The 14,041-nt window shown below is 39.1% G+C and overlaps 1 protein-coding gene across 6 annotated transcripts in view; it reads right to left on the bottom strand.

Moving 5' to 3' along the window:
- Ptpn20 (protein tyrosine phosphatase non-receptor type 20) overlaps nucleotides 1-14,041 on the bottom strand; it is a 54,653-nt gene that overhangs the window by 25,911 nt on the left and 14,701 nt on the right. For 3 of the 6 annotated variants that reach the window (XM_021181772.1, XM_021181773.1, XM_021181774.1), the window contains 4 exons: nucleotides 12,919-13,069; nucleotides 10,340-10,434; nucleotides 5,567-5,664; nucleotides 3,354-3,487 (listed from right to left, as the gene is read on the bottom strand). In XM_021181772.1, coding sequence (XP_021037431.1) covers nucleotides 3,354-3,487; nucleotides 5,567-5,664; nucleotides 10,340-10,434; nucleotides 12,919-12,952 — 361 coding nt within the window. In that variant the 5' untranslated portion in view covers nucleotides 12,953-13,069. Of the gene's footprint in view, nucleotides 1-3,353; nucleotides 3,488-5,566; nucleotides 5,665-6,842; nucleotides 6,869-9,953; nucleotides 10,060-10,339; nucleotides 10,435-12,918; nucleotides 13,070-14,041 lie in introns of those variants that run through there. The other 3 variants (XM_021181777.1, XM_021181775.1, XM_021181776.1) reach the window with 3 other exon arrangements.

Below are 14,041 nucleotides of genomic sequence, written 5' to 3'. Positions count from 1 at the left end.
TTATTATGTGTCGGGAGGAATTCTTTTCTGGTCCAGTCTATTTGGAGTTCTGTAGGCTTCTTGTATGTTCATGGGCATCTCTTTCTTTAGGTTAGGGAAGTTTTCTTCTATAATTTTGTTGGAGATATTTGCTGGCCCTTTAAGTTGAAAATCTTCATTCTCATCTACTCCTATTATCCTTAGGTTTGGTCTTCTCATTGGGTCCTGTATTTCTTGGATGTTTTGAGTTAGGATCTTTTTGCATTTCGCATTTTCTTTTATTGTTGTCTCCATGTTTTCTATGGAATCTTCTGCACCTGCGTTTCTCTTCCATTTCTTGTATTCTGTTGCTAATGCTCGTATCTATGGTTCCTGATTTCTTTCCTAGATTTCTATTTCCAGAGTCATCTCCCTTTGGGTTTTTTTTAATTGTTTCTACTTCCATTTTTAGATCTTGGATGGTTTTGTTCAATTCCATCACCTGTTTGGTTGTGTTTACCTATAACTCTTTAAGGAATTTTCGTGTTTCCTCTTTAAGGACTTCTACCTGTTTAGCAGTGTTTTCCTGTAATTCTTTGAGGGATTTGGTCTTGATTTCTGTTAGTAAGATTCTTATGTTTGCCTTTTTCCATCTGATAATCTCTGGTGTTAGATGTTCTAGCTGTCTCTGGCTGGAACTTGTTATGCCTGTGATTCTGTTAGCCTCTGTCAGCACTCCTGGGAGTCCAACTCTCTCCTGAGTCCCAGTGCTCAGAGCACTCTTTGCAGGCAAGCTCTCATCTTGTAGGGAAGGTGCACACAGGTCTGGCATTCAGATCTTCTGCCTCCTTGCTGGAGCTGAAGGCCCGAAGGAACCCTGTCCAAGAAACTCTGTTGCTTCTGTGGTCCATGTGCTCTCCTGTGTGGACGATTCTCTAAGAGACCCGGGATACAAGATGGCGCTCTCACCTGAGTCCTGGGGTCAGAGCCCTCCCTGGAGGCCGACTTTCCTCTGTCGGGGAAGGTGCCCAGAGGTCTGGGTCTCAGCTCTGCCTCCTGGCTGAGAATGAAGACCCAAAGGGACCCTGTCCAGGAAGCTCTCCTGCACGGACTGGTCTCTGATAGACTTGGGATATAAGATGGTTCTCTCACCTGAGTCCCTGAGTCACAGCCCTCTCTGAAGTCCAACTCTCCTCACTGATCTTAAGATCCTGGGTGTGCTAGGGTGCCTGCACCGTGTAGAGTCCTCTGGGGACTGTGGGACTGTCTGCGGAGTTCATGCCCAAGGTGGCTCAGGGCTGGTGCCAACCTGAACAAACCCCAGCCACTGGTCGGGGGGGGGGGGAGCGGTTCCTCTGTTCCTGTTCCTGCTGTCACAGGCCCCTCCTGGTTGTTTTGAAACAGGTGTTGTGTTAGACTCACCAGCTACCCTAAGATCCTGGGTGTGCTATGGTGCCTGCACCCTGGAGAGTCCTCTGGGAACCATGGAACCTCTGCCAAGTTCGCACCCAAGGTGGCCCAGGTGTGTATGGTTTTTCTAAGGCTCACAATATCACCCCTTTCCTTTTAAAACTTCTGGATACCTTATTTTTATTCTAGATATCCTATGTTTGTTTAGGCACTAAAATGAGTTTGTAGGCTTGTACTGTTGTTACATAGTACAAATCTGAGCAACACCTTTTCTTTTTCAAATTCAATGTATGAGTATTCCTGAAGCCTTAGCCCCAATGATAATTATCACAACATCTATATATCCAACAAGAAATCAAGAATATAGATTATGCTACAGTCATACAATGGGGTATTATTATTTTTCAAGGCTGAAATAAACTGTGATATGCAAAGCTATTTGTTTTGAAAACAATGTTTACAAAGGAATGTATTTACAGACATACTTATATTAAAAGTTCTTTTTTCTTAAGACATACAAAGCTATTTGTAATATCACTCATGTCCTAATTATATACACAAGTTACTAAACCCACTAAACTATCCTTTTGCTGAACCATCAGACAGCCGAGAACAGGGCAACTGAAGGATCTGAAGTCTAAGACAGAGTCCTCTAAAGAGTGTCAGGAATTGGAACACTATCTCTTATAGTAGCTAGTGGGGAAGAGAGAAACAAAGAGCTGCACACATGGGAAAGAAGCACTCAGACACAAGTAGTGCATTGAAAACTATGTTATGGGCCAGTGTCACAATCCAGAATCCTTAGAAGTCAAGAGCACAGTTGGACTCAATGCCCCAGATATCTAACAGCTACTCATGAGAAGACCTGGGAGTACATGAGGGAATGGAAAGGATCATTTCCCAATATAGTATAGTATGTATAGTATAGCCTTGGAAAAGGGGAGCTATTACCATCACAGAAAATGCCTAATGTCTGAATAGTATTTAGCTCCCATGAAACCAAAGTCTTAACAATAGACAGAATTACAGCAAATATTATTGTAGGAAGCTGAAGACCAAGTGCAGGATAAGAAAAGCAGATCCAACTAAGACTGTACTCCAAGAAGATGGGAATGAAACAGTAATAATGGGCCAACACTGTTACAAATCTATCACTGCATGGGTACCAGAAACCTTTTCTCATGCAGAACTTTCAAAGACCTATGAGAGAGAGAGGTGGAGTGGGAGGAAATAAAATGAAGAGTAGAAATTGATCTCATAAATATGAAGTGCTAGTATATTTATTTTTAAATATGTATGTATAGGTCATGAAATGGGAACAGTGAAGAAGATATCTTGAGAGGTTGAATAGATATGGCTTGAAAGCAGAACCAGGACTATTGGTGAAGGAGGAAGGGGGATCAGCAAAGGGGGTTAAAGAGAATTGGGGAGGACAATAGGGAGGTGTTGTGGGTTGGCCCAATGCTGCCCAGGTGATCTCATGTGAACCTTTTTCCCATTTTAACTGGTTAATAAAGGCTAGCGCCAGTGGAGGGGAAAGGTGGGACTAGAGGTTTGAGAGTGGGGGCAGGTAGGTGGGGAGAGAAGGGCGAGAGAATAAGGAGAGAGGACAGAGGAAGAGGAGGAGGAAGATGCAATAGACCAGAACCATATGGCCAGGAGAAACCACAAGTAGCAAGGGGTCTTACAGCTGGGGAATAAGTTAGGTCTGCCCAATCTAAGCATATATAGCTTATAATTATAATAACTGGATTATATGTTTTTAATATGGGCTTATTGGGGTTGGAAATTCCAGCAACAGGGAGAATGATGTAAAAACATGAAATGCCTTATTAAAATCCATTAAACACTAACTTTAAAAAATAATTGGAAATAAAATCTTAATATAAGAAAAAAGTATATATAAATCCTTAAAATTTATTTTCACATTTGAAATTTTTTCCATATCTCTTTTCATTTCTTATTAAAAATATCTTTGCGCATACCCTTTGAGAGCCTACTACTACCAGAAAGCACTGGGGAGACAGTCTTTGACGGCCCTGCAGTCTCTGAATCCACACTGCTCCACCTGTTTCTGACAGACAGGTCACTGACATTCCACACAGTCTCATCATTGTCACTAGAAGAAAAACATCCACAGGATTTAGAAAAAATATATACCACATACATTTAGAGAAGAATCTCCAATAACCTCTAGGGTAACTCTAAATTTAACACCTGATCACAAACTGCATATCCTGCATTGGGCTTGCAAGCCCTGGGCAGTCCACCTACCCATCCCCTCTTCTCCCTTAGCTAGCAACAAGAAGTAATGGTGCAACAGGGACTCCATAGACCAAGTTAGAAGCCACTGCTCTATCCTTAGACAACTCTGACCTGAGTTCACTGCAACCACTCCCCTTGTGTAGTCTGTATGTAATTCCCTTCCTTCCTGACAGCACTCCCCACTCCTAGAAGGTGCAAACCAGGATTTACTCTTTGAAAACAAATAGATTGTCAACTTCCTCATCACTCCATACCTGCTCCCTGTTCACAACTAATCCAACCATGACTTGTCTGTTTTTCAATAACTCATTATCTACACTTTCTCTCATATCCTAAATTCAATTCCCCATCTGTCGAGCTGACAACTGTTGACAAGTTTTGAAAGCTGACTATGCTCACGTCCTGTTCCCTCTCTGACTTCTCACTACTCAGCTAACTTAGTCTATATACTTGGCCACTGCACTTTTGTTTGCAGTCTCACTTAGCAAAAGTTTCTCATTTGATGTCTGGACTTAATTCTCAGTGTCTAGAAAATATTCTTCCTAAAATTAACTATGATCGCAAGGCCATACAGAGAAGACTCTTCATTGCACACAAACAATATTGCAGCTGCGTATTTTCAACATTACAGGTCTTTTACATGTACTTTATGCTTTAACCATGTATTTTTCTTTGGTTTTGTAGGAACCTTTTCTTTTCTTTTCTTTACTATTTCCTCTTCATTGTTTGGAACCACTGTAAACATATTATTGATATCCATTTCTTATCATTCTAAACCATTCTCCCTTCTCCTCCAGTAACTTTCAAGGTAGGAGCTGGCAGAAAGTATAGGATGGAGAATAGATAGATAGCTTAGCAGTTAAAGGTGCTTAGTGCTCTTGCAGAGGACCTAAGTTTACTTCCTAGTACCCACAACCACCTGCAATTCCAACTCCAGAGGATCCCACACTTGTATACACATGCACAGATACACATACACAGATTCATGCAATTAAAATAAAATACATCTCTTTTAAAGTTTGTGAAACACTTCTTTCTGTAAATAGCTATAAACTTTCCATAGCACAGTCTTTGCATTTTTCAATATATTATATTCACTGTGCAAACACCTGTCTTTTTATGTCTGCTTGCCTAATTAAGATATGGTCTGAATGGCAATATATATATATATATATATATATATATATATATATATATATATATATATAGAGAGAGAGAGAGAGAGAGAGCTCACCAGACAACAGGGTCTCAAAATACCCTGGAGTCACCATTATATTTTTGTTCCTTTAATGCGCTTATGAATGTGATACACATACATTTTACACAGACACACACATGTAAAAATATTTACATTATTATAGAGTAGTATTCCAGTGAGTATAGCCAATGTTATTTGTAAATTTCTCTGGAAACACAATCTAATCAATAGGTTTTGATTTAATATATAATAGCTAAAATTGGATAAGCAAGTTCTATAAACTCTTGTCCTTTTGTTTTGAAATGGAAATAAATGTACTTTCTTTTGGTTCTTCTCTTTTCAGACACAGACTAAGAAGTCACCATTCTACAAGTACCATTGATTAAAAATAAAATTTTCTTTCCAAAAACAGATAAGCTATTTAAGGAATCCAAATGTGCACTCAATGGAGTAGTTTTTTGCTACTTCCATAACACTGTCACCTCCCAGAGCTCTGCACACATTTACAAAGAGCTTTGTATCTACTGAGATAATACAGATACTACATCTTTTGAGAAATTATTTTTCTCGTTAATATCGTATCCTAAGAAAGATAAATCAGGTATAGAAAGAACTGCATCATAAAAGACTAATCAGATATTAAGGGTCACTGAACACCATCTCCATTTAGAGGGCCAGGTGTGAAGAGCACCAAGAAGCCAAGCAGAAACGTCACTAACTAAATCGTGTTCTTACCTTTCTAAAGGCTCTGGGTAAACAAGCTCATACTTATTTGAGAATGACAGGTGGTGGGAGGGTTTTACATTCTCTGAATTCACTTTATTCCCAAAAATCTACAGGCACAAGAAAGAAAACAAATTATAGGCACAACTTTAGGAAAATATAGCCAAAAGAAATATGATTGGGACAGTACAATCTTATGAATAATAAGATTTTTAATGATAAAATTAAAATCATAATCAGATAGTTAAGTGTCAAAAGAAGACACTTGAAATGTACATTGACTTAGCAAATATTTCCCAATTTTCCAAAATAGGGTGCAGAGTGCTATGTAAATACAAATAATATACTTGGAATAGACAACGTATCTAAAGCAAATAAAAATTGACTTTGTCTGGAAAATGTTGGTTATTACTACAAGCTAAAAAGAAATTTCTGTGAGTGCTTGTGACATTCTATTTACTGTGAGTATAAAGTTCTTAGCACTACATTTATCTTTATGTTAGTACTTTCACAGTCTAAATTCAGCAATTCTACATGTGTCTTCAACCTGAATTCTTGCACTGCCTAAAGAAAAATGGTTGCTCTTCTTTCAGATACTTGCAGCATTCTGTATTGTAGCTGGCTCACTGGTAGACAACACTGAATTTAATTAATTAAATAAAAATCACATAAAGACACTCTTCAAATCACACTTCAAAATCGATACAATTACATTTTTAAAGAAGCAAATTATTCTAGCAGCTGGCAAGATTAAGAACAACTGTTATTCTTTCAAAAGTCCCAGGTTCAGTTCCCAACACCCATCTCGCAGCTCACAACCATTTACAGCTCTAGTTCTGTTCTAGAGGAGTCAACACCCTCTGACATCCATGGATACAAAGCATGCATATTGCGTATATGTGTATGTATATGTATATGTACATGTAGGCAAAATACTTATATACATAAAACAAAATAAATCTTTAAAAATATTTTGAAGATTTTATAATCAAAATTCAGTCAACTATTCATCAAACTATTCTATATGGCTACAATTCAAACTGAAGGCTCTATCATGTCTCTGGTTGAATGAACTAAGATTAACTAACAAACAATACCAATAACAAGAAGAAACACAATATATATTAAGCCATCAGGTCTTTTGGAAATTGTTCAAAGAATCAAATTAGCAACAAATTGAAAGAAAGTTTGGGTAATTTTTTTCTGGACAAAGTGAACACAGTTATATGAGGAGGCAAGGTCTTTTCTCTGCTCTTGAAGAGCCATAGTCATGACCCAATGACTTCACCTTCCTAGTTCTCAGTTTCTTCATAGCTAAAATGAGAAACAGAAAAAAGATTTAACAATCTTCCAGTTAAAAATGGCAAGTCTATAAATAATACAATTCCTAAGAGACAACATCATATTCAAAAGGAAAGCAAGCAGTTACAGCATTAAGTTAAGGAAATTCTGGCAAAATTAGTTAATTTCCCCTTACATATTCCAGAAGCCATTCAAGAATGTTCTGAGATACTCATTAGAAATGGGAAACATATCAAAACTCTCCCTACGATGCCATAAATCTTGGCAAATTAAACAAAAACTGAGTCACAAAATATATCCCAATTTATAAAGGAACAAAGTTGAACATGGTGGTCCAAGCCTACAGTTCTAGTGTGTAGAAGATGGAGGCAGGTGAGTCATGTATTCAGAGTCAGCCTATGCCTCAGAAGGAGACACTGTTTAACAATAAAATGTACACAGAAACCAAATAAGGTTACATAAATCTAACTTTAAAGAATCAAGAGTTTGAACAGAAGTATTCCGTATGGGTTGCTAGAACTGATCCCAGAAACCACAGTTACTGAATGAGGACCCCAGTACCAGGGCTAAGCTATTCCCTACAAGTTGTTATTCAGGGAAGTTCCTAAGACCTTTAAAACAATATAGGCAAATGGCACTGTGGTTGGCTGCTCACTACCAACTAGATGATGGTAAACCCTCTTGCTAAAGACACTAAATGCTCTGGTTGTAATACATACAGAAATCAAGCTCTAACTGAGATGGAAGCTACCTGCTGGCTAATCCTCATAGTGCTAAAAAAAAGAGTAATGGTGGGATGATGGGGGTATCATCAATAATCTTGGTGAGCCACAGACACTGCATGCTATACTTCTGACTAGTCAGGAAAGATGTGTCTATCCACTGGTACGGTAACAGCAAGTCTGTTCTGGGGGTAACTTACCACTGTCTGATTAGAACTAAGGTCTATTCCATGGGAGTAAATTCTATTTTTATAAATATAGTCAAAAGCCTGTGGCTGGGAATGTCATAAGTCCTAGTAGGGAAGCTACAACTACTGTTTTGATAAATGTAGACAATGTGTTCATCAGATTACCTTCTCAATAACTTTGTCTAACCCCCATACATTAGTTTATCCCTCTATGTTGTTGTGTTTGGTCAGGGAAGCTTTTTGTAACAGGCAGTAAAAACAGCAGAGACTCATTATAGACCAACGTGTTAAAAGTAAGTTGCTGTTGAATATTTAGCCATAAAAGGAAATTTATATCACAATGTGACTTGGGGAACTCTGTAGTAGACAGGAATTAAGAACATAAGAGCTAGAAAATAGAGTAGCATAGAGCACTGCCTCCTGGACCTGACACACACATGGCACTCTTGAACTCACAGCACACATAAAAACTTGCACAAGACTGGACACGCGGTACCCTGTCATGAGGGGACGGGGTTATAACAAGACTCACTCTTCCCTGAGGAGTTTAGGAAGTTAACCTGAACTGGGGCCATGAGTCTCACAAGGCCTTACCACTCCATGAGGATCTATAAGTAGATGGTTAAATGGTTGCTAATATGGTGACTTGAATGACAAATGTCCCCCCACAGGCTCTGGTATCCAAACACTTGGTTCCCAGTTAGTGTTACTATTTGAGAAAGTTATGGAACTCTTGGGACTTGGAGCCTCTGGTATGACCTCACCCCACTTCCAGTTTGTTTCCTGTGTGTGCAGTTGATAGTGATCTCTTGGCTTCCTGTTACTCCTGCCTTTACCACAACTATGGGCATATATCCTTGTGGAACTCTACACCAAACTGAATTCCCTAATTTGCATTTGACTATAAAATTATATCACAGCAACAAAATGATAACTTATACAGCAATGGGGTTTCTGTGAAGAACCTCACAGGACCTTGCTGGTTTTTGGAAGAATGTGGACAACTTTGAAACTTTGCACTAGAAGAGCAGTTGGATGTTGTGAACAGATTAACAGGCTGTGTTAGTAGGAACCTGAAATACTGCAGCTGAGAGTACTGCAGAGGGTAAAGACCCAGCTCAAGGTTCCAGAGAGGAACAAACTACATGAGCAACTGGGATAAAGGACACTCCTATGGTAAATAGGCAAAGAACTCATGGGACTTTTGCCCATGTCCCTGAGACCTTACCTAAGACTAAATTTAAAAAGTAAAGGACTGATCTATTTGCCCAGGAAAATTTCAAGTCTGCATAACATTGAACCCCTGGAATGGTTATTAGTGACTACTTTTATATATGTCTATAAAGAAAAAGAGCAAGTAGGGCAGAGAAAAATACAAATGTACAGCTTGGAGAGGGAAGAGAAGCACGTAAGGCTGCCCCAAGGTGTGGAGTAGAAAATAGAATGCAATTGCTAAGGAGGTTAGTGTTGTTTAGGAGACACCCAATCTGCACCGAAACAATGAGAAGGGTACCTCAGAAAGATCCCACCCAGCTAAGCTTCCAACTTGTGAAAAAAAAAAAAAGCCTAGGGATAGTATGTGATCAAATGCATGAAAGAGTCATAATGCAGCCCATTACTGTCTATAATTAATAAGTGTTAATAAAAAGGAAGCTCCTTGGGACATTCTGTGAAGTTGCTCACTTTCAAATCAGCTTTATTGAAGAAAAAAATCATTCTGTGGATTAACAGTCAAACATGACCCTAAGCTAGAGATTCCAGGCCAGACGTGGTGATGGCCTTGATGTGTCTGCCACACACAGAACAGAAGGGTAGACTAGACTCTAGGAGAGGACAAACAAGCTACATAACTCTTTAAAGCATCACTCTTGCCAGTCTTAGAAGGAAACAGAAGTTCAGTCAGGAAGGTGTGAAGAGCTTGCTCATGGTACAGACTTCTTGCTGTACCTTCCAAGAGATGGAAGTGAGTGCGGCATCAGCATCTACGTCCCCAAGCTCCAGCTGACAACTGGGCATGCCACACACATGTGATCCCAGCTGAGAGAGGAGGATTATAAGAGAGACACAAGCCTCAGCCCTCCTGCAAGACACTGTACAAAGCACCTGTAAGTTCAAACATGTACTTCTCATCTTGGCTGCATCCCTGAGCAGCTTCTAAAGAAATGGTGTATGCTAAGGATTACTTACAAGCTTGCCTTTCCATAATTTGAAGACATTATACCATATGGTTTTTATCAATAAAAACACCATCAATATATCTAAGTGTTCTTCATACTTCATGAGATTTTTATTTTGTACCTGTTAGTAACACAAAATAGCATGAATGTCAAAACAAGTAAAATTCCCAGACTAGCAATGAAAGTAGTTTCCTTTAGATTGGCAAAAACAAAACCTTCCAATCTTTTCAATTCCTATTTTGGTCATTTTTAGTATCAGAAGTATTCTTTTTAAATAAGAAGTAACTGTGGTAAGAAAAAGTAAATATATACTTATTCCTAAAATAGCCGAGTCAATGGTCTAAGAACTACCACCAGCCCAGCAGTTAGCAGAAAGCCTGCCCCTTTCAGTTTTACCGGTTTTGTCGGCGTCATTTTCTGACTTGATGAAGGCAAAGACTTGCGGAGATTCAGGTTACCTGAATTATCCTCATCTTCATCATTATCTCTTCCTGAACAAAAAGAAACAAAGACTTGCTCAAATGAGAGGCACTAACAAACTTTAGTGAGGAAGTCAAGCTATTATGAGAGAGACTCACCTACTTTTCAAATCATCTTATGTTTATCTTGTATATTAATTTCTTCCCCTGCTTTGAAGAACTAGCATCAAAGAGTATTTTGTTTCCTATCATTATCCTTATGAAGCTGATTTCTAAGCAATTCCTTTTTTCTTTAATTGCCATATTATTTGATAAAAATATTCTTCAGGGAAATTTTAAGAATGAACAGCCTATAGAACCTACACACTGAGAGCTATAAAATAAAAGTATTCTGTATTTCAGTGTCCATGAAAAGGAGGAATCTGTGAGTTACGGCTAGACTGTTCTATACAGTGAGTTCCAGGACAGTCGGGGATACATGCTAGAGAGACAATATCCCAAAAAGACTGAGCTAAAATAAATACATTAAAATAATCCTAGACATCTGAGAAATAAAATCAAAAAGAATCTCAGAGTGGCAATTTTACATCAGGTTAGTAACATTTATTTTTGCCATGATTCCACCACTGCTGGTGGGTTTTACCGTTTAAGAGTACACTGCTGGTAACAAGCTTAGCCTGCCCTGATACAGCAACAGAAAAAACATCCAGACACACTATGTCCAGCTTCCCGATCCTGTGTATTTACATAAAAGCTGTGATTATCAATATGTAGTCCATAGCATGTCTATAGTAAAAGGGTAAAGCTGAGAATAATCCCATGTGCTAAGTAAATCATCGAGAGAAAGGAAGTGGTCTGTCTCAATATGAAGGGACCAGAAGGATGTCTAAAGCTGGAGCCACAAAGTCAGGAGTAAGCTGCCCTACGAGCCTCACTTTCACCTCTGAGGCAATCATTGCAAAGGGTCCTGGGAAGACCAAGCAGTCTTTTTTTTTTTTTTTTTTGGTTTTTCGAGACAAGAAGATAAGGCTAAATCCATCATACTTCCAAGGTCCCATTGCTAGGTATGTGGTTGTCAAAATAAGTGAATTGAATCTCTTAAAAGAACACATGCAGTCCCCTGACCCCTGCAGCATGGCTCTGTGCAGCCAAGATATGGAACCAACCTAACTGCCTGTCAAAAAAGAAATGGATAAAAACAAATGCTGTAAACATAAATATCATGTAATAGTCATCATAAAAAGAAGGAAATTAGCCGGGCGTGGTGGCGCACTCCTTTAATCCCAGCACTTGGGAGGCAGAGGCAGGTGGATTTCTGAGTTCGAGGCCAACCTGGTCTACAGAGTGAGTTCCAGGACAGCCAGGGCTGCACAGAGAAACCCTGTCTCAAAAATCAAAAAAAGAAAAGAAGGAAATTCTGCCATTTATAACAACATGGATAACCCTAGAGGACATCATGCTAAGTAAAATAAGCCAGCTACAGAAAAACAAAACGGTGTTATCTCAGTTATAAATGGAATACCAACTCCCATGCATCAAAGCAGACAGCAGAAGGGCAATTACCAGAGGCAAGTAGGGTGTGGTTGGCAAAAGGATGCAAAGTATTACATAAATGAATAAATCCTGGAGGCCGAATGGACAGCACTACTTCCTCAGAGTGTAGCTGGAAATGTGCTCCAAGTACAGACCTTAACCGTTCTTACTACACACCAAAACTAAAAACTAGTTATGTCAAGTACTGGCTATGCTCATTAGCTTGATTCTGGTGCTTATCTGTCAGTGTACAGAGTGCTGGGAATGGAGCCCCTACCCAGAATTGAAGGATAGTGTGGACAAAGACAGTAGAAAAGGAAACAGAAGTTGAGTCCAGAAAGAATAAGAGAGAGGAATTCTATAAACAACGGCCCAAGCTGGTATGGTGTCGCAAGTGCATAATCCCAGCACCAGGGAGGCTGAGGAAGGAGAACTGAACATTCCAGGCCAGTGCATAATGAGTCTGAGGCCGGCCGGCCGAAGCTCGATAGAAGGCCCTACCTCACAAAAACTAAACCAGGGGAGGAAAAAGAGAAGGAAATGGGAGAGGACAGAAAAGTGATGGCAGGCTACTGACTAGAGCTAGAGAATGACAGCACAGGCCAGTTGAGACAGGTGACATCTGTACTATGAAGCAAGCCTTTAGAAATGTGCATACCCTGAGCGTATATCTAAGAAAAAAAACAGAAATAACAAGAGCTTAGTGAGAAAGCTAGTGGTTTCATTATCTTCTTTGAGGTTTTACGGGGAGTGTGGTTTTCACAAATTCTGTATAATGAACTTGGTTTATGATAAGCAAAAAAAAAATGTTATTTGAAAGGGATAAAGTCAGACTTGAATGTATTCCTCAGTACTAGGCATATGATGGCTTTTTAGATAGCTGATCCTAGTCAGAGAACTGGCCTCTGCAGGCTAACAAAGCCACAGTCAGTCCCCATTCAGGGCTACAGCATGAGAGGCACAGCTCCAGCTGCTCCTATCCCCAGGTTCCTCTAGGTGAAGAGCGAGCACAGGAGAACCTACCAGTTTTTCCTCTAACCTTCCTGGGTGAAGACATGTTGTCCCCATAGCCGGAATGAGATGGGCAAATTGCTTCTACAGATACTGAGCCTTAGTTCCTGGAGTCAGGCAGGTCTAGTTAGTGTCCAGGGGCCAGCAGACAACTGGAGCACTCCTAATCAAATACATGGGGCATAGAGTTTTGTATTGAGACATTCTCTTTAAATTAGACAACTGGGATTTTCACATTTTTAACTAATAATTCAGTCACTGCCATTCAAAGGGCAGTCAATTCTTTAAATGCCTTCTCTGTTATTAAATACAGAATAAAAATAATTAGATGCAAAGTCTATCACTGAGCTGTTCATGTTCATTCAATCTATAAAAAGTTCTCACACGAATGCTTTTCATTTTCTAATCATTGCCATAATTGCCCCCATAAGATCATGTTTCATTCTTTCTATTGCTTCTTTCTAATGACTAACACACACACACACACACACACACATGTGCACACACACAGACACACACAGAGACACACACACAAATACACAGACACACACACGCACATGTGCACAAGCATGCATAAACACATATTTTTTTCTATAACCAAGACTTTGTGAATTTCCATGAAACTCACAATGTAACCTTGAACTTAAAGTAAAGCCCCTGCCTCAGCATCTCAAATTCTGAGATTTTAAATGTGGAGATACTTTTTCATTAGCTGTCCAATCGTGAATTAAACAAATTTAAAGTGAAATGTCTCAATACAAAGCATTTTAAAAGATATTAATAAAAATTACTTACAATTTGAAATAAGGCAAAAAGACAGATGGTATGTTCTTCCAGTGTCTTGTGATGACACAGTACTCCAATGACTATGTATGTGGGGACAGTATAACCTGCTCGGTGCTTACTGTTAGCCTTCTGATTAAACTTGTATAGTAACCTGTACACTTTTGTTTAGTGGTGACACAAATACTTTCTGATAAAAAAAAGATAGCACCAGAGACCAGAATTCACTGCTGTGCCAATCATTAACCAGTGTTTTAAGTGTAACTCACACTTACTCTAAACTTAGTTCAAAATTCCAATTAAGAATCTAGATCTTCAAGCCTTCTCGGAACGGCCTTAGCTATCCTTCTGC

The sequence above is a fragment of the Mus caroli genome, chromosome 14, assembly GCF_900094665.2.
Source record: "Mus caroli chromosome 14, CAROLI_EIJ_v1.1, whole genome shotgun sequence".
Lineage (NCBI taxonomy): Eukaryota > Metazoa > Chordata > Mammalia > Rodentia > Muridae > Mus > Mus caroli.
The sequence above is the reverse complement of the archived record's forward strand: the minus strand, read 5'-3'. Positions and strand labels throughout refer to the sequence as shown.